Below are 21,143 nucleotides of genomic sequence, written 5' to 3'. Positions count from 1 at the left end.
CGACTACAATCCTTGCGTTACAGAACCGTGGTGGCAAAACCATAGCGGAGGGATCTGCAGTTTTTCAAGGTGAAACAAATTGTGGGGCACCGAGGGGTAAACTAACGTGCAGCAAGTTTTTCATTGTTTTCTAATAGTTAAAGGTTCCAAAACATATCGGTTCCTTAGAAAAGTTTGTTCAGTAAATTAACAGAAAGCATATAAGCCAATAAAAAAAAATTCACGGAAATGGTCTATTACTTAAATTGATGTGTCCAGCTGATTGTGTGAAGCGAGTTTTTTTTTGAGAAACGAAATAGAAGAACCATGTCTGCTAAAGTGCAGGAAAACGGAGAATCCTGCTCGACCGGAGACGATCAGTCGAGCCTGTTGCCTCATCTGGAATCGTGGGGTCGTATGCTCAAACTGCCCGCTGTGGACGTTATTTGGCAGCAAACGCAAAATTTCTACGGACGCGTGAAATACTACAATCCCCTTCTGAGCTGAGCCTTCGGAACGGCCGAGGATGTGGTCCACCATGCCAGCATCTCTGCCCCGCTGGTGCTTAAGTTCGACCGCCCGCTCCAGCTGGTCGACCAAACCCTGGCCAAGGGCATCGATCGCCTCGAACATTCCAGTTCGTTCGAATCCCGCCGGGGACTTCGACAGGGTGATGGACTTTCGTGCCTGCTGTTCAACATTGCGCTAGAAGGTGTCATGTGGAGAGCCGGGCTTAATAACCGAGGTACGATTTTCACAAGATCCAGCCAATTTGTTTGCTTCGTGGATGATATGGATATTGTCGGTAGAACATTTGGAACAGACCTGTACACCCGCCTGAAACATGAAGCGACAAAAATCGCCCTGGTGGTGAATGCGTCAAAAACAAAGTACATGTTGATAAGCGGAACCGAGCGCGACAGAGCCCGCCTGGGAAGCAGTGTTACGATAGACGGGGATTTTTTTTGAGGTGGTTGATGAGTTCGTCTACCTCGGATCCTTGTTAATGATTGATAGCAATGTTAAAAAACTACAAATGAACTTTAACACTTCACTTTTTGCAAAAAAATAAAATACTAAAATCACTAAGGTGAGCAAATACCTTTAAACTCTAATATGTGTTGCTTATCTTGACAGGTAGGCCTATTTCGTCTGCGACTTACAGACTTCTGTTAGTCGTGAAATACGGAGACGCATCATCAGTGGAAGTCGCGCCTACTATGGATTCCAGAAGAAGCTGCGGTCGAGAAAGATACACCCCCGCACCAAATGTACCATGTACAAAACGCTTATAAGACCGGTGGCCCTCTATGCACATGAAGCATGGGCCATGCTGGAAGAGGACCTGCAAGCACTTGAAGTGTTCGAACGAAGGGTGCTTAGGACGATATTTGGCAAAGTGCAGTGTGTAGCGGCGGAGCATGAACCACGAGCTCGCTAGACTCAACGGTGAACCCAGTATCCAGAAGGTTGCGAAAACCAGAAGGGTGCGTTGAGCAGGGCACACATGCAAGACTACCGGGCAACAATCCTGCAAAGATGGTGTTCTCGTCGAATCTGGTTGGCACAAGAAGGCGGGGAGCACAGCAAGCGAGGTGGCTTGATCAGGTGCAACAAGATCTGAAGAACGTGGGCCAAAATCGAAGTTGGAGAGACACAACCATGGACCGAGTAAATTGGCGTAACATCGTTAAGGGGCCGTCCATAAATGACGTAGCATATTTTTTCACTGATTTTTTACACCCCCCTCCCCCCTCGTAACATTTCGTCACAAATGCTGGTACTCCCCCCTGGAAAATACGTAGCATATCAAGCATCCCCCCCCTATATATTTTTTATTTGTTTTCCTTAGTGACTGGGTTGAAACAAAAAATTGGAATGGAGAAGTTCAATACAAAGTTTGATATTAATTACTGACTGAAATGTAAGGATAATCTAATCTAACAGTTTGATATACAGTAGCGCTCAAAAGTAATTTGGAAAAATTTTAAATCAACATTTTCCTTGGTTTTGGTTTCCAGTTTCATATAGGCTAAATTATATTACTTTTGCTGTTCTTACAATGAAAAACAAGTTTACTATAAAAAATGTGAAAAAAAAATTTTTGATTGGATTGATGAAGCTCGTTACTGTTGAGTTAGGGTCCAATATATTTTATAATATATTGAACAAAAATTTCGTTATATTAGAGGATTGTTTTTTTTAATTATTCGTTGTTAGGAAACCGATTTTAATGAAGATGATCAAGAAAATATATTAATTTAAACAGAATCATCGTTAAATTATCCAATTTCAAATCATTTTAGCAAACAGTGGCCAGATACATAAAAGATTACACTTGAAATATTTGGAATGTTTAGAAAATTTTAGCGATTATTATACAAAAACAATAATCTCTATTTATATTTCAGTTGAATTTCATTATCGTTTCCATACTGAAATAATCTTACACAACCTATAATTAAACAGTTAAATAATAAAAATTCTTCAAATTACCGAGAAAATTTAATGATAGGGCAATTTTGATAACATTCGAATCTATTATCCTCATCAATATTCAGGCTATTCCAGCAAGAGCATTGATATATCTAAACACATGATGAGTTGATTTGATGGAGATCTCCTGCAACAATGAAGGCATAATTCACGGAATAAATATCTTTGTAATATTTGCCAAGAATAGCATGTGTTATTTTCTTGAAGACATAAAGCCCCAACAGAAAATATGGATAATACTAAAACGGCTGATTTTATGTCATGTTAACAAATGGCAAAAAAATGTACTCCAAGTAGTTAGAGCATTGATTTTTAATCAATTTAATTAACTTTTTTTTTGTTTATTTATAAATTTATTAATCATAATGTTATAACCCAAGTTTATAAGTAAAAAAAAGAAGTTTGATAAAAAATAATTGTATGCATTTTTTTTCAGCGCCTTTCTTTTTACGGACTTGATTCAAAATGCTACGTCCACTAGCTAGGACCCCTCCCTCCCCCTCGTCACACTTCGTCACAAATTCGTAAATACCCCCTCCCCCCTAAAAAGCTACATCATTTATGGACGACCCCTAACGAGGTTTTATCAAATTAATTGATGTAACACCAACTAAATCAAATAATAACCCATTCTTAAAGTTACCATGGAATATCTGAGAAAATTACCATCTTTGTAGAACATCCCACTCACCTTTCTGGTTATAATTCGCTGGTTGGAACACGACTGCCTTCCATCTGGCGAATCCGACCCGTTAGTTGGAACGACTGACAGCTGGTGAAAATGCTTCAGACCAACGCCTCTAGAGAGCAAAACGTCACGAAACGCACATATACATACACATTTGTTCTATATATGGAGACTTCAATGAGACGGTACTCAGACGTCAAAGTTAGTTTGACATCTTCTCCTGACATTCGAGTGCTTTTAAGTTGGATTTTTTGATTTTTTTTTCAACCAGCGAACATCCAACTATCGAATCATTCCATGTAGCGGACCCCCAACGAGCGAATCCTCACTGTGACAGAAATCTTTTTCGTCATTCTGATTTCGACTACAGATATGGTGAAATCATGCGCATTTGTGGTTAGAGTTACTGTGCACCTGCTGTAGCCTGCTGTGAATGAACACATATTTCATAACGCTGAAAATGGCCATTTTTGACACCCACCCACCCCCTCGTAACGCTTAGTGTATGAATATTATACAAATTTTGTATGAGCCGTAACACCAGCAGAACACCCACCCACACCCTTCTACGTTATGAAATTTGTGAACAAGCCCTTAGGTACAGGAGCCTCATTGCTTGCAAGCGCACGGAAGCGCTGTACATTGTGAGACCTTTTATAATATATGGTGCGCCTCATTTTTATTGAGATGTGTCTCACTGCGGTCTCATGTGCTCCGTCACATGTGCAGTTTAAAATTCAGCACAATAATTAAAGTGATTACAAAAGTTTTCAACGAGGATCGAAATTGTAACTTTTGGATCGCGAGTTTTCGACCATATCTTGTAAGCCATCTAGACACCTGCATAACGAGGCGAAAATAGCTGTACCGTGCACCCCCGCTAATTTGAACGGTACCTCATGCAAACCATTGGGGTCCATTTTTAATTTGAACATCTAGTCACCCTAGGAACGTGTTTCTGGTTACCTCTTTAACTGTTTTGTTTTGATTCTGCGTTCCGTTCCACGGCGTTCCATTTGATTTTTTCCACTTTTTAGCTATTTTACATACCAAAACCCATGAAAATCCCGTTGTTCGACGCATTTTAGCCCATACAAAATATATGAAAAAAATTTCACCGATGGAATATTTTAAAACCTTCCGATTATGAAAATATAGACCAAATACTGATCTCTAGTGAGAAAAAATCCGATGTACATTCGATTTTTATAATCGTCTGGTTCAGACATAGCGTGGTACATTTCTGTGCTCCTGAGAAAGGGATCATGCACAAATTACGCTTCAAGGCGGGGGAGGGGGTCGAGCCAAGCGTGACATGCCTTACAAAATTTTCGCAGGACTCATACAAAAAGTGTGACAAAGGGGGGGAGGGGGTCGAAAAAGTTGAAATTTAGCGTGACATAATTTGTGTACCATCCCAAATATGTAACTCTATTTGTGGTCTGCTGGAAATTGTCGGTGTGAGCGCATAAGTTAATCGCCTAGTTTCTACCGCACAATTTGTTTGCGAGTGTACAGCATATAACATAATACAACGAGGGAGTTGGCTCAGTGTGGAATGTTCTTCAGCTCTTTACAACGATTTAATAGTTTTGACCTATTTTTTGAAACTCCCACTGTCCGTGTTCACAATCGCGAAAATCGACTCGTCGACGAACGGTCGTCATCCACGGACACGAACCCCCTCGATCGATTTCTCCACCCTTTCGTCGACATCGTGAGGGTGCGCCCCGTCATCCCACTCTGGACGACGTGTCAGTGCGTCAAATTTTGCTCTGATAATTTCCATCGGGAAAATTCGCCTATTGTCGCTCAAAAATCACTCCATGCGCAGAAATCGCTTGTGTTTTCAAAATTTCCTCGAAATGGTTTGATAGTGAGGAAGGAAATTATGTGTTTGATGTGGGAAGATCGAATCGTCCAGAACCTTCCGTGGAGCGCAGTCTCTGTGCGGTCGATTTCGCTGATGGACCGGTGGCGCCGCCTCACGGTTCATCGACGCAACATCACGTGAGCAAAATTTTAGCGGCGGACATTTTCCTTTCTCGATCAAACTGGCGATGGTCGACTTCAGACGTGGTCAATGAGGGGTGTAAGTGAGGTTTGGGAGTGGTGAATTTGTTGGCTCTTTCTGACGCGTGGCGGTTAGGGGTGTGGTGAGTGTGACGTCAGATTGGGTGCGGCGTTAGAGTGAGTGAGATGGGTGATGGTGAGTGGTGTGTCTGGATTGGAATCGATGGAGAGAGCGAACGCACGTGAGAGAGAGAGGAACAAAACGCAGCAGCACAGAAGCAAAAGCACGGCAAGTCAAAGCGGGCATCGGATTTGGACGGTCAGTATAGTGAGTGAGAGCGAATCCGCAGCCAGCCAAAAGCGAAAAGCAGCGCTCCTCCTTGTGCAGCATTTTCAGAAGAAGCAGAGCATCGACGATTCACACAGAGGCATAATCATCATCATAGCAGGCGCAGGGCCCATCCACAGCACAGTACAAGCGCTAAGCAGAATAAGGAAAGAGTGTGTGTTGTTCGGTTCGCCTCCTCATCAAACAGCCGCCATTTTGACTTGTTCGCGACTTTGGTTTGGTGGAAAGGTTTTTTCGCTGGACTTTCCGTGGCCATTTTTCGGTTCCGGAGCGGCACCAGGCGGGTCCGGACCGGACTTAATCGATGCGCATCGACAGGCTGGTCCGTTTGAGACCGATTCCGGGGGTACTTCCGGTAGTGAATTCGGCGGAAAATCGCGATCGAAATTTCGGTGCTCGGATTTTCTTCCTGGCGATTCGAATTATTGCCTGCCATTGCTTGGTGGCGGTGGTGTGCGAGTGCAGGGACCGATGTTGGGCCAACGTCGGACCATTTCTACGTCGCGACGACGGTAAAGAGCAGAAAGTGTGTACGATCGAAGCAGCTCGGAAATCGAATCGCGAATAGTGAGAGTCGCGCATTTTGAGGGAAACACAATTTTTTTTTCCTCGGAAGAGGAAAATCCACAATGGACAATTTTTGGAACTGAAAGTCGATTCCCCCGAGGACCCCAAAAAGTTAGTGAATTTTTGTGAAGTGAATAATTTATCTAGAACAAAAAAAATCGTGTTTTCGAACGGTGCTCAAAAACAGAAAACCCTCGCCGGAGCTGGTACGTTATTTCGCGGGGGCCACCTGTCCCCTGCTCAAAATGTGGCCATTCAATGTGTATGTCCGCCGGAGGGCCACCAAAAAGAAAATCCCCTAGAAAAATACGGTAAAATTTCGGATTTAATCCCCGCGTTGCTTTTCAGCAGGCGGGGAGATCCAAGTGCGCGTTGTGTTTACGTTTTCGCGATCGACGACGACGTTTTCGTCGCTGCTGTCAAAAAAGAGGAAAGTGACAGCCGCCAAATTGCGCGGATAAAAACAAATTCGTTCAACCAAAAGTGAATAGTGAATGTAAAAAGAGGCGACAAGCGAAATTCGCAAGTCCCTTATCGTAGTGCGTCGTCCCCATAAATTTGAAACAGTAGTTCGGTGAAGAAGAAAGCCCTGGCTTAGCAATCTTTCTTTCTAGAAGAAATTCCAGCGATCAAAATGAAAATCAGCAGAGACAGTGACCGAAGCAAAAGCAGAAGAGGAATTGTGCGGCGGCCAGAGGCCAAAAGTTTGCGCTGAATTCGTCCAAGAAGTTTGAATCGCCGGAATCTGGCAAAAGCAAAAAACTGTGAACCAGAAAAATAAAAACCCGTGAAAGGATTAACCATAGAGTGAGAGAGAGGGAGGAGAAAGGCAAAGTGTTGTACACGAGTGTGTTTTTAAGTTTTGTTCGTTCGGGAGGAGCGCAAGTGCATTTTTTTCCGTTCCGCGTATTTACATCGGTGAAGCAGTGAACGATGGCCGATCACATGGAGGAACCACCGCTGAAGCGGGCCAAGATGCGAGACGGTAAGTTGTTCCCAGATAATTCCGGTGTGTGATCCGAGTTCTGTTCCGGGAGGACGATCTCCTGGAACCGTTCCGAGGAACTTCTTTCTTGGGTGGGTGTGAGTGCGATCAGTCTAGCAGCAATCAAGAGAAGAGACAGTTTTAGGCTCTCTCTCGCTCCGGCGCTCACCTGTTTTGTGTTGATAATCGGCCACGGCCAATCCGTGCCACGTTTACGCACACCAAAGGGCCGAGGCGGGTACAGGTGTGTTCGTGAGTTGAGGTCTCGGTGAGCAGTATTTTGAGGGGAAATTGAGAATCGAGAGAGAATAAGGTGCTCTTTAAATGAGAGGTGATTCATTCATCGGTCAAACTGCGGGAACTCACCTTTCCGCAGATAGCGTTTGGATGTTGATGTTCGAAGTCATTGGCGACGAGGTTTATGCAATCTTGGAAGATATCCACAAAATGTTGAAAAAATTGACTGAAATCAGACCGAAATGATCCGTTTTTAGAATTGGAATATCTGTGGAAGAACTGATGAAAGCAAAACTATAGCTGTGTTCAATGACTTTGATCGAACTTGCTCGGGGTTGGTTATACTAGCTCGTATTTTTTGTCAACAAATAACTGTCAAAGCTACTTCGAGCAACTCCAAGCTGCTTTCTCAATGAACGCTCTTTTTACTCTTTTTACTAATTCTCGATTACTTTTTCAAATCGACGTAAGTAAGTTTTATACGGTTTTGAGTAAATTAATAAGGAAAAATCACAATCTATCTTCTAAAACTGTTTTAAAATGAATCACCTTTTTAACATTTTTTTGTCGTGTACTTCGCTCAAATTTTGCATACACTCAGCTCACGTTCAAAAACTAGGTAGTTTCTATTATTTCCCACAAAAATAATTATAAGAAAATGATAAGCCGTTTCATTCAGTTACTTTCGACGTTTTTCTACCAGTGTAAAATCGGCTCAAGTAGTGTTTTGTTTTGATTCGTGGTTAAGTCACTTTATCTCTCCATACAGCGGGGCGGCGAAAGTAGTGGTTAGGTTGCGAAAGTTGAAAATCTTACTTTCGTCGTTTTGTAAATCCGGAAATTAAACGTTCTAAAAGTGAAAAGTTGAGTTGGTACAGAGCGGTACGTGTAGAATTCCGCCTGCTTAACACGTAGGATCGATAAAGTAAGTTTGTATACTTTTTGACTTGAGTCTGTATGAATTAGTTTTCGAGAATTTACCGGAATTCCACGTGAAAAAAAAATTCGCGCACTTAACAATCCGTATCGCTTCGGAATTTTGCTTTTTTTTCTCAATGTTTACGTTTTTAAACGTCAAAAACACGAGCTACTGCGAGCTGGTTGAACTAGCTCGGACTCTAGCTTCCAACCTGTTTCGAGCGACTCGGAGTTGGTTGGACTCGGCTCAATGAACACAAACCCGAGCGACTCGAAGTAGGTTGGAGTGGCTCAATGAACACCAAAAGCTGACTCGCAAGTGGTTGCAACCAAGTTCAAGCAGCTCGTTGAACACAGCTTATGTTGAAAAGCATGCTTTGTTTCAATAATTTGGGATGTAAACAAACTATCAGGAAATCTTTGATGTACTGAACCAAATCCATACTGGGTATCGGACTCAGAAAACTTCAGCACACAATCAAAAGGTTAAGAAAGGCCGCAAATTAAATAATTCTCAACAATATTCTTCCCCAAGTTTTTCAGGGTGTCTACTACCTGGAAAAACCTGGAATTATCAGGGAATTTTATTCAACCTGGAAAAACCTGGAATTCTCAGGGAATTTCGGCCATAATCAGAGAAATTATTTTGAATCAGTAAAACAAGATAGAATATGTCCTTTTTGTGACATAAAATCTTTTCAATTCTCGAAAACTTATTCATACAGACTCAAGTCAAAAGAGTATACAAACTTACTTTATCGATCCTACGTGTTAAGCAGGCGGAATTCTACACGTACCGCTCTGTACCAACTCAACTTTTCACTTTTAGAACGTTTAATTTCCGGATTTACAAAACGACGAAAGTAACATTTTCAACTTTTGCAACCTAACCACTACTTTCGCCGCCCCGCTGTATGGAGAGACAAAGTGACTTAACCACGAATCAAAACAAAACACTACTTGAGCCGATTTTACACTGGTAGAAAAACGTCGAAAGTAACTGAATGAAACGGCTTATCATTTTCTTATAATTATTTTTGTGGGAAATAATAGAAACTACCTAGTTTTTGAACGTGAGCTGAGTGTATGCAAAATTTGAGCGAAGTACACGGCAAAAAAATGTTAAAAAGGTGATTCATTTTAAAACAGTTTTAGAAGATAGATTGTGATTTTTTCTAATTAATTTTCTCAAAACCGTATAAAAGTTACTTACGTCGATTTGAAAAAGTAATCGAGAATTATTAAAATTTTCGACAGCGCCACTATCAAGGTGCTACTAGAGATGTTCATAGTTCAGTCTTTATTTATGTTTAACGATTTTAATTATTTTTAGAACTTGGATCAGTTGGTAAATGCAAATTTGTTTAAAAAAATGTATTGACTATTCCACAAGTTCTGGAAGCAACTTCAAGGTATGCTTCAGATATTCTATAGATTGTTTCTGGAATACCTTTATGAACTTCTCCAGGAATGCTACCAGCAATTTCTTAAGGGATGCTTTTGTCAAAAAAATCGCAGAGCAGTGCAACATTATTACCTACAGTAATTTTCACATAGATCACTCTGAAAAAAAAAATGACAGCGATTATCCCAGGATTTCCTCCACATATTTTTTTTAAACATCTCATCACTGAGCCAGAAATTGCGTACGAATTTCATAAGAGAACGCTTGTGAATTGATTTCTAGACTGGTTTTCTCTCTTTCATAAGATTCTTATGAAACACAAAACGTCCGATATTCACAAGAAAGTCTTGTCGTTATCATTAGAGATCTTATGAATATCTTTATTTTCCTAAATTCAAAGAGCGATTCTCTAAATACATAATGGTCCTAAATACTTCCATAATTGATATCTATGATCCTTCATAAGAGTATCTTATGATATTATACCTATTTGTATTATGAACGCAATAATCGATGGAAGTTCACAAGTTTTTCTTATGAATCTCATTAGATGCTTCTTTTTTTTTTTTTTTTTTTTTTTTTTTTTTTTTTTTTTTTTTTTTTTGTATGGTATTCAGTTGGAGCTGCCTGACAGCTTAACTTGTCAAGGCTGAACCCTCGGTCTGGCTTTTGCCAAGTTTCCCCTCTACCAGGACCAATACTCAGACGGACTAGGCAATGGCGCCCACATGAACACTGTTTTTTATTAGTATTGTGACGTGGTAGTTTTTGAAAAGTGCCCATATTCCCTTGCTTCTGAGAAAAGGAAGCATTGTGAAAATCAGCAGCTCCATCAGAATTTGTTTGAAATAGTTGTGTAGTAGTGTCATTACTAATACTGTCTAGTCGAAATGGTTTTGAATAATTTGTCATTCAAGTGCTATTCTGATTACTCCTGTCTTTTACGTAAGATTAGAGTCTTAAATGTCAATTGTCATCAAGTTTTAACAAAATTAGGCTGTTTAGTAGTAGTTCTAGTTAATTTTATTTTTTGTTGTTAAAAGTGTTTATTGCTCATTACGTTCATATATCCTTAAAGAAAAAAGTCGCTTTCCTTGTCTGTTCAAAAATTTTTCGAAACTAGCAAGTGTACCCTAATGATCGATCTCAGCGTCTTACTTTCCATAGTCATTTTATAGTGAATATTGAAGAGTAAAGTTACCTTAGGCTTCTATTACAGTCTCCTACATGATTCACTTTTCGGTGGCAAATGCAATGCTTCACAACGCCTACTTTCTACTTGTAAATTTTGCGAAAATGAAGCTGGAATTAGATTATTTATACCGCTGTTACAAAAAAAGGTATTTCTTATTATGGCAATGTAAAAACCATATTAAAATAAGATTGTCGCCACTTATTTCTACTCAGTGAATCTACTAGTCATTTTCCTAAGAGTTCCTATGTATTCCCTACGTCGTATATGATAACGATGTATCTAACTAGCTAATAGTAAGAGTGGCTACGGATCATTCTGGTTAGCAAAAGGCAAACTGAACGTCACCAATAGTATTAATGTCCACTTCGAATAGATTAATTATTTGAAATGGGCATCAATTCTATCAATGACGCAGAATGTCCGTTGGATCACATCCGAGATATTATTGCGTCTATGCCATATGAATTATGACGCGGCTTTAAGCAAAAAGTGCCAAAATGTGATACCACCACTACAGGTTACGCCTTTGGTTTCCATCATATGGGCTAATGGATTATGCCCTCCCATCGCGGCAAGGTCGCATAACCAAGAGGAGGGAAAGGAAATTTGCTGTAGCAAGATTCGATTCAAGAATCTTCTGATTGAGAGCCACGTACTTTACCACAGTACCAATCTATCGAGATATGAATCTCATTAGATGCTTCTTATGTCTTTATTCCAAAAGAATTTCGTATGAAATTCTTACGTGGTTTTTGATAGGAAGTCGACTGTTTTTCATAAGTGTTACTAATCATTGTCATACGTGCGCTTATGAATCTCAATCGTGAATATTTTGTTTTTAGCATCTCTCCACGTAATCCATAAGATTTTCGTATGATATTGTTAAGAAAATCGTACTCCATTAGATTGTCTTATGAATGCCAATGATCAATGCGTTTGATACCCAAAAAGAGTTTCTTATGGAATTATATCTGTCTATGTAATGAGTGTTATTTCATAAGTCTGTTGTGGAATGTTATAAGCAGTGCTGGGAATGGTAATAGTAGTAGGCTTGAATTTTTGCGAAAATCACGTGGCTCTCCAGTACAGTAGTTCAAAAACGTGAATCTCATCAAGTAGCCTATGTTGGGTGCACGAATTTTCTAAATCATGAGTGTCATTGAAGGCTCTAAATGCGGGAAATGCAGCGGGAAATAGAACATTTTTCTACAGTAGTTTTGGGTTGCCCTTAGCAACGGGTGTTTTGCTATTTTCAAGGCATTTTGCCTACAGCAGCGATGGGGTGAGTTTCACTGGCTTCGCTGACTGTGATTGGCTTTGCTTGGCTACTGTAGAGTGAATTTCAGATTTTTTCCCAACCCTGGTTATAAGATTCTCGAATGAAGAACAAAATACTTCTTATGTCGTTATTCCATAAGAAATTCTTATGTACCTCATACGTTCCGTTTCCTCAGTGTAAAGAAGTTCGTCCACAAAGGTTTATTCTTTCTCTCCACATTTTTCCAAGAAACCCTACCAAAATTCCTATGCCGATTTTTCATTTTTTTGTTTTAAATCATCCACGATTACTTTCAGAAATTTCTCCGAAAATTCCTTCAGGCATCATTCAATGAAATCTTTTATAAACTTTTCCAAGAATTCCTTAAAAAATTAACCTGGAATTTCTCATTAAGTTCCTTAGAATTTCTCCAGCATATCATCAAAATATTATTGCTGTGGATTTCTCGAATAATTTCTCAAAAAATGTTTCCAAACTCCATGGACTCTTCAAAATTTCATTCAACGTTCCACATCAGTTATTACTACAGCCATTCTTACAGGTATTTTTCTAATTATTCATACTTAAATTTCTCCAGGGAGTTTCTCCGTGTTTCTTCACAAAGGCTTGTAGGACATTATTCAGAGATTCGAGGGTTTTTCAGTTATATTAGCATTTTATCAAGAAAATCCCAGGAAGAATTTCATCATGCTGGTAAAAAAAAAATGTTTTTTTTTTCTTCTTAAGACTTCTATTGTTCCTATAAAAAAAATATGATTACCCCGTTATACTATAAATAAATAACGAAAAAAGATAATATTTCAGTTCTTTTGTCCAGTGGCGATTCCCTAACCTCAAATCTACCTGTTCCACGATTACAAATTCTGGATTTTCAGAAACAAATTAGCATCTAAAGAATAGAGCTTTGTTAGAAAGGAAGATTACAACCATTTACTTTGTGTTTTATAAACTAAATTTGCCGAATTATCCATTTTCAGATTCGTAGAACAGGTAAAAAGTGAGGTTACGAGTCGCCTCTGCTTTTGTCAAAGGTTTCATTTTTTTCATTAGTGATTCGATTATCCGGAGTGAAAAAAAAATCGATACTCCGGATAATCGAGTCCGACCTGTATTTTTGTATCGTTTAGAGGGAAGTAAGCATTGCCTTAGCCCTCTCTGGTTACGCTCATGACATCAAACATCATCATCAATTTTATTGTAAACATTCTAGAACATGACGAGAACATTTTTTTGACAAATTTCGGGGCAGTCAAAATCGGTTCAGTACTGTATTTTGATATTTCGAGGGGTAAAATAGATAAAATTCTTATCGTCATACTAAAATACAGCGGGTTTCCGTTTTTGGCAACAAAGTCGAAATTTCCAATGGCCATAAACGGAACCCTTTCCTTTCACTCCATTTTCAATAATTCTCGATTACTTTTCCAAATCGACGTAAGTAACATCCATACGGATTTGAGAAAATTAATTTAGAAGAATCACAAGCTTGCTTCTAAAACTTTTTTAAAATTGATCCCCCTTTTCAAATTTTATCGCCGTGCATTATCGCTTAAATTTTTCATGTAATCAGCTCACTTTTAAATAATGAGTAGTTCCTATCGTTCCCCACAAAAAATGTATGACAAAATTAGAGGCTTTTCCATTTAGTTACTTACGACCTTTTTGTATCAGTTTAAATCGACTCAAGTAGTTTTTGTTTTGATTCGTGGTTTAGTCACCTCGTCTCTCCATACAATGGAGCGGTGAAAGTAGTGCTGTTAAATGTGAAAAATTATGCTAATTTGAAATGCTTATAGCAACTTACTATGCGAAATATCGCATCAGTATCCATTTCCCGGCCATTTTACTCGTCCCGGGATTCGGGACAAAAATCTGAGTAGAATTTTCAGTAAAACTAGTATTTTGGTTGAAATGGAAGTAGAAATTCAACAGTACAATGTTTTTTGAGGAAATAAAAAGATAATGTAACTTTCCAAGGTAATATGTATGGTGATTATAACAAATCACATTTCATATATTACTTTCCTATTCTGATGAAGTAACTTAACATAAATCAAAACTTAGCTTGACTAATTATAGGTTTGCTAGGATTTTTTACAAATTGTTTATAACACTTATAAAGGAAAATGGAATAAAAAAAATGGGCTCCGAACATTGGAAAGATCATCAAAACTTTAAAGCAAAAAATGATTAAAGATCATTGAAGGTATTGTAGAATATCATGCAAAAAGTTAATTACTGAAAATTATCGAATGAAGTATAGGTGTACAGGGTGTCCGTAAATTATCCGAACAGCAAAACATGAGAAAGATGATCTCGCATTGAACAATTGTTTCTTACTGAGACAGGCAATTTTTTTTCGGAGACGTTTTTCTTGATGAGTCATACTAGAGATGTTTTCGCTCAAAAACCTAAAACAGATAAATCCAAATGTCCTATTATTATTAAGGGTAACCTACAGTTTAGTGGCTTCAAGTAAGGCAGGAAAACAGAAAATTATACGGTTTAAATCCAGTGAGTTCTATGGACATTTCTCTTCCGTCATAAATCTCGAAAAGTAGCTCCCTTCAATACCACTTAACACCTTTGGCTTGGGTTTACGAATATTTGAAATCGGAAATGAGTCAATGTCTTCAAAGTTTTGTACGGATAATTTGCAGAGACCCTGTAGTTTCAAATTTGCTTTCTCAGTCTAGGCTTACGAAAACGGCTAATATTGAAGAGTAAAGCGTTAAGGTGAAGATGAATCGAAGCCGGTTTTCGGGTTTTCGAGAGCACGGATCTGAGGAGCCAAGCATCCGTTTGAGCTGAAAACTTGGTCGTTTGGTTACTAGTTGGTGGTGACCAATCGATGGAGTTCTTAGCTCGGATGGTTGTTTGGTTCTCCAGATCCGTGCTCTTGACAATTTGAGGTTTGGCTTCGATTCATCTTCACCTTAAAACTACTCTGTAACTCCAAAAAAAAGGTGTTTCTCACTCGGTAAATTAGTTTTTCATGAAAATAATTACAGTTAGGACCCGATTTTGTCAGCCCCTCGATGAATTTTAGGCTGACAAAATGGGGAACCTGACAAAATCGGGTCATTTTATTTTGTTCCGATTTTTCAAATTTTGACGTGTTACATGGTCACATGGATTTTTAAGAGGGCGATGGACATGGGCGTAGCCAGTTTTTTTATCAGCCCCCCCTCCCTTATATTGGTATTATCGATTTTTAACACTTAATAAAAGGCATTGCCATTGCCCCCTCTGGTTACGCCCATGCGTGTATGACATCAAAAATCATCATCAATTTTAATGCAAACGTGGTAGAACATGACGATAACAATTTTTGGACAAATTTTAAATTGGCTGACAAAATCGGGTCAAAAATCTGACAAAATCGGGGGTAGACAAAATCGGGGGCAGACAAAATTGAGGGCTGACAAAATCGGGTCAGCACTGTACTCTTTTTCATTTTGCTTTTCTATTTTATCATATAAGGCTTGATAGTGAGGAAAAATGTCATTGTTCATTAATGAAATTTAGTGGCTTTAATCAAATTCTATGTACATTTCGGGAATCCCGGGATGTCAAAACTAATATCCCGGGAAACGGGAAATCCCGAAATTTATCAAATCCCGGGATTTTTTGTCCCGGGATGGACATTCTAGTTACCGGGAAAAACATTTTCCGATTACTTTTTTCACAGGGAACGATGTTATTAGCAATATTCAATTGTCAAAGTCACGTGATATTCATGACATTTAATAGCCCTGGGTGAAAGTAATGGACGTCACACTCTCATCGGTGCCCATCGACCACCTTTTTAACGGTCGATTCAAATGCATGGTAGGTGGCCAATCTACCACCCGCAGCGCCTGCATCGTTTTTGTTCGTGTTTGACGTTTCAAAAAATTACTGTTTAAAATTTTGTTTCATGCAAGGTAGAGCATCTCATATGACAAGAAAATACCTGAATAAATTTAGGTATTTCCAGGATGCTTTTCAATATTGGCTGTGCAAGCGCTTAGATTAGATTAGATGCAAGGTAGAGCATCTCATATCGAATGATTGACAAAAGAGACAGTCAAAAGTATTTTTCGAAACCGAGCCGCGTAAGGTCCATATGATCTATAAGTGCGACCCGTCATTTTGTATAGAATAAACTGCGTATAATCGCATAACAGTCACATGTCGACTTTTGACCGATATGCGTTTTTTGCATAAATCAACTCAACATCGTTGGAAGCTCGATAAAAACTCCTAAAAAAGTAGCCTTTGTTCCTAACTTGTACAAAAACAAACCCCTCTTGTGTTGTCCCATCCTGAAAATATTCGCATAACAGTCACATCAAAGTCCGTAAAAAGACACAGTGGTCGGGCTCAGAATGGGTACCACTTCTAGTACTACATACGGTCTCTCGATACTACTAGTTATCCACTGATATGTAGCGTAGTAAAGGGAAATCAATTATACAGTAAAACCTCCATGAGCCGATGTTCTTTGTCTTCTTTTATATCCGTATCCATTTGGGTGGTACGAGGGGGATAAAAATAAATGAGGAACACAAATCTATATAAATAAAAATGGAATGGTGTTTGTATGTCACGAAATGGCTCACGAACGGGTTAACGGATTTGAATGATTCTTTCTCCGTTTTGTTCGTCAGGGGTTCCGACGTGTTTATATGTATTTAAGTCTCAGGATATTCACCGGAAAAGTAGAAAAAAAACGAGCGTGAACGGAACTGTCATTTTATATGGGACGGGATGGATTTTTCAACAGCCTACTTGATGGCTAGACGAAGTTTGCCGGGACCACTAGTATAAAATAAAATTAAGTTCATTCTACAAATTTTGTAAACCTACTTCTATAGCTACTTACTTTGCTGGAGCTCAGGAATATTGAACCGGAACTTATTTTTGTGTTTTTCTATAACTGGTAAAATTGCCTCAAGTGTCAAGAAGGTACTTGCTTGGGAGCAGTCTTGGGAACTGTGACCACAATTCACCACAGTTCATCGATTCTGCCATTCCACCAAAACACAAAGCAGCAGCAGCATCAATACCATCAGGCGTTGCGCTGCCAACGGTTCACACACTGCTTGACTGTTTTTGTCTCTCCACTATGACCATTTTCGGGCAGCCATTCCAAGCTGAATGATTGAAAAAAGTGTTAAATCATTCAATCGCTAATATTTCGCTTGTATTTTCAACTAATTGAAATCTATTAGCTCTAACAGAAAGACCACAATCATTCCGTTACGATACATATAAACAAGTTCAATTTCATACTGCCTTTATCGAGCAAAAATGCAAAACCCCGAAAACCGCAAAAATCGTGTCACCACTGTGCTCGAGTCATTTCGCATTCGGGGTTGAAAAACGTTAGGAAGAAGAAGATTACATTTTTTGAAGAGCCGTGACATTTTTTGTTTTGAACCGTCATGGTTTGCTTTGGATTTTGATGGTCGTGTAGAAAGATGTAAATGTAGAGGCGGTAAATGTTTGCTCCAGTACTTTTCTCATCCCTGCTTTTCAACGCGAAAGCAAGATTTCCATATAAAAACCATCGGTTATCGTCTTCTTCATCTGCTTATAAGGAAAATACAGAAAGACTTTGGCTGGGCATCATCCCACGAGCCTCTGTATTTTAAATCTACGTTTTTTTTAACACGATATTTCCCTAACTCGACAGTCGCCTTAATATCGATTTAGGGAGAGTTGACTGTAATATAATAACTACAGTCAAACCTCCATGAGTCGATATTGAAGGGACCATTGACTCATGGAAATATCAAGTCATGGAAAGCTGTTTGAAGGGACCATCATAGTAACCATGATTTTATGATTTTAGTATGGTTCCATGAGTCGATATCGAGTAATGGAGCATCGGCTCATGGAGGGTTGACTGTATTTTTTGTTTATGGCCAAAAAACATAAATAGCAAATGAAACAACCAGTGTTTTAGTAGCTGTCGACGAACACAATGGGACTGGTATGCACATATATTGTATATATTCGCATAACAGTCTCGCTACGATTTTTGTGAATTTTTAAGGAAATTTTTCAACTTGAATTCAAAAGAAATTCATTAGGTTTGTTCAACAAATACTGATATGTAGAAATACAGTGACTCAATTTCATTTTCGTACGGGGCACTGTTTCCATATCAAGTTGGTATAAAACTATTAAATGGTTCATGGACTTCGATGTACTTTATCAATAATGAAGGTTATAGGTGTCATCTATTGTTTGACAATGACAAACTGTATTCATTTGCTTAAATCTTTGGAATAATGGAAAAGTATTGAGATTGTGTCTATAATTGGCCCAATTCCATATTCGTACACCTAACAAAAAAGAAATATACAGCAATCAAAACTAATTTTTAATGGACTAGATGATTACTTAAGCTCTTCGTTGTGTTGTTCATATGCAGTAGAATACATATGCAAAATTTATAAGCGGGCTTATTTGAAACTTAAGTAAATTTAATAAAAATACCAGTTTTACCATGTTTTTTGCTAAAATATTCGGTAAGTCGAACAATAAATAGCATTTTTTTTCAACATCACTTCCTTAAGAATGATAACTGCGAATATTGCACAAGTTACAAAAAATTATAATCAGTTTTGGAGTAGTTAGGAGTGGATATCGACAACTTATACTTTGAATCTTAGGTAATATAACATTTATAACAAATCCAAAACCAAAAATTTTAGTCTATTTCTTCATGTTTGGCTCCTAAATGTATATACATAATCCATAGTTAATATTCCTATCAAAACATTGCGTAATTATCATTTTTAATTCACATTTTACTACCAAACATGATTATAGAGATTTATAGAATAAATATTATTGCTATAACCGCAACACAAACGTTTTTAAAAATGATGAAATCAACAGGATATATTCTATTAAATAGTATATCGATGCTCTCTGCTCATTCAAGTTATTTTGTATTTTTCTTATAAAATCAATAAATTGCAAAATAGGGTGCTATTTTGAATATAATTTGAATATTATTTCGAAGATAATTGAATATTACCATGACATCAATTATATGGAGGTATGTACAGCGAAGTTCAGGGTACTTTATTGTAAAACGAAGTTCGTAGTTCAAATTCTTTTTACAGACAAGTTCAAAATTAACCTTTACCTGTTGTTAAGAATGAAAATTTGGTTTACATTGATTAAAACTATCATTTTAGAAGAGTTTTGAAGTTATGGCACAACAATTTTCTAAACTCAAAAGGGATAAAAACTGTTTATGATTTCTGTAAACCGTATATATTTCAACTAAATTTCTATCAGAGCTTACGAATATAATCTATAGATTGGATCCAATGACAAAAATAAACGTTATTGTTCGAATTATTGGATTTTATTGCAAAAATCATTGGAAAACTGGCATTTCTCATAATTTTACCTAAATTTCATATATGTCCACTAATAAATTGTCCAAATGTATTTCACTACATCTGAACATCATAATAAAGCACTTCAGTAATAAAATAGAGCTTCTAAATTTAGTTTTGAACGTTGTGCGTTTGAATTTTGGTAGGTGTACGAATATGGAATTGGGTGAATTTTAGACATCAATTCAATACTTTTCAATTAATCCAAAGATGAATGTGAATGGAAACATTTTGTGATTGGCAAACAATAGATGACACCTATTACCTTCAATATGGATAAAGTATTTGTAGCTCAATACTTCATTTAATAGTTTTTTACTAACTTTATGTGGAAACAGTATCCTGTACGAATATGAAATTGGGCCACTGTATAACACATTTTAGGCCAAATAGAGACTCAAAATGGAGCGAAATTGTTTCCACATTTCAATCGCCTTTTTTCAGTTTGTTGTTTTCCAACATGGGACTGTTGTGCAAATATGGGCAGTAAATATGGTTTAACTTCAAAACGATTTTCTATTGTGTTTTAGAGGTTCAGCTTGGTATATGTTATGAATCTACCATATGAAATCAACGAAAATTAAAAGAATTCCGCTATGAAACCACCATGAATGTCCTATGTAAATCTCCAGGTGCGCGTTAGAAACCCGCCGGGACGCTGAAGCATCTCCATAAGAATACACAGCAACACGTCTAGAATGCTTAGCAACCCGATATGAATTGATATATGCCCAAGACAAAAGATCGCTAGGAATTGTGGAAATATCGTTGAGAATTCTAAGATTCTACTGTGATGTTGATGGAAGTCTTTGATGGAAACTCTCAAGTGTCTGTTAGGTGGTCTGTAACTGTTTCTAGGCTACTAATAGATATCAGCTCCGGATCGCACAGGAAACCCCTAATGTCCGCTAAGAATCCCTAGATCCCACTCAGTCTTCTCATGAATCCGCTGAAAATTATTAGAAGCCCACTAGAAAGACCCAGGGTCCCATAAAAGTTTTCCATGAATCCAGTTTGGAAATTGCCCGACTCAGCTAAGAATTTCCGGGACTTCTTGATTGTTTTATGCGATTCGTATCGTTGATTAAAACCTTTATATGGCACGCAGTATATCCTAGCCTGAGTACCACACCACTGTTGGATCGTCTTCAAAAAATCGAACGTCATACAGAATCTCAACTACCAAGGGATCGAAGCTCTAAATAATTAACGCATATAGTTCTACATATACCCCCATATTACAGCTAAATCGTATTTATCGCATGCTTCAGCGATTTTCTTGAAAATAAGGTGTAGTTTGCACCTTTGTTCGCATTTGGCACTTTAAAACGGCATTTCAAGTACTTCTTCGTTAAAACAGCCTACATTTTAGCCGACATCCCTTTAGTACCGTTCTGATTCAATTTCCGGACACTCAACTTTGTATGGGAAATGTTTCATTTGAAATGTTTTGCCGTTCAAAAGCTACCAATTTGAAAACTCGTTTTAATTATTTTTTTTCCATAGCAATCCATGAAAGTTTACAATGCTCAACTAGTTTTGACATTTATCTAATGGCTGATAGCGGTTATTTAAAGATTTAACTTTTCCAACTTTGCTTTTCACGAGCTGTCCGGAAAAAGAAGC

At 38.1% G+C, this 21,143-nt stretch overlaps 1 protein-coding gene across 7 annotated transcripts in view; it reads left to right on the top strand.

Moving 5' to 3' along the window:
• Positions 1 to 5,501: 5,501 nt before the first annotated feature.
• LOC23687811 (CREB-binding protein) overlaps positions 5,502 to 21,143 on the top strand; it is an 80,366-nt gene continuing 64,724 nt past the window's right edge. Inside the window, exons 1-2 of one of the 7 annotated variants that reach the window (XM_021839216.1) lie at positions 5,502 to 5,677; positions 6,710 to 7,077. In XM_021839216.1, the coding sequence (XP_021694908.1) occupies positions 7,026 to 7,077 (52 nt within the window). In that variant the 5' untranslated portion in view covers positions 5,502 to 5,677; positions 6,710 to 7,025. Of the gene's footprint in view, positions 7,078 to 21,143 lie in introns of all 7 variants that reach the window. The other 6 variants (XM_021839217.1, XM_021839215.1, XM_021839214.1 and 3 more) reach the window with 6 other exon arrangements.

Source organism: Aedes aegypti, chromosome 1, assembly GCF_002204515.2.
Source record: "Aedes aegypti strain LVP_AGWG chromosome 1, AaegL5.0 Primary Assembly, whole genome shotgun sequence".
Taxonomy (NCBI): domain Eukaryota; kingdom Metazoa; phylum Arthropoda; class Insecta; order Diptera; family Culicidae; genus Aedes; species Aedes aegypti.
The sequence above is the reverse complement of the archived record's forward strand: the minus strand, read 5'-3'. Positions and strand labels throughout refer to the sequence as shown.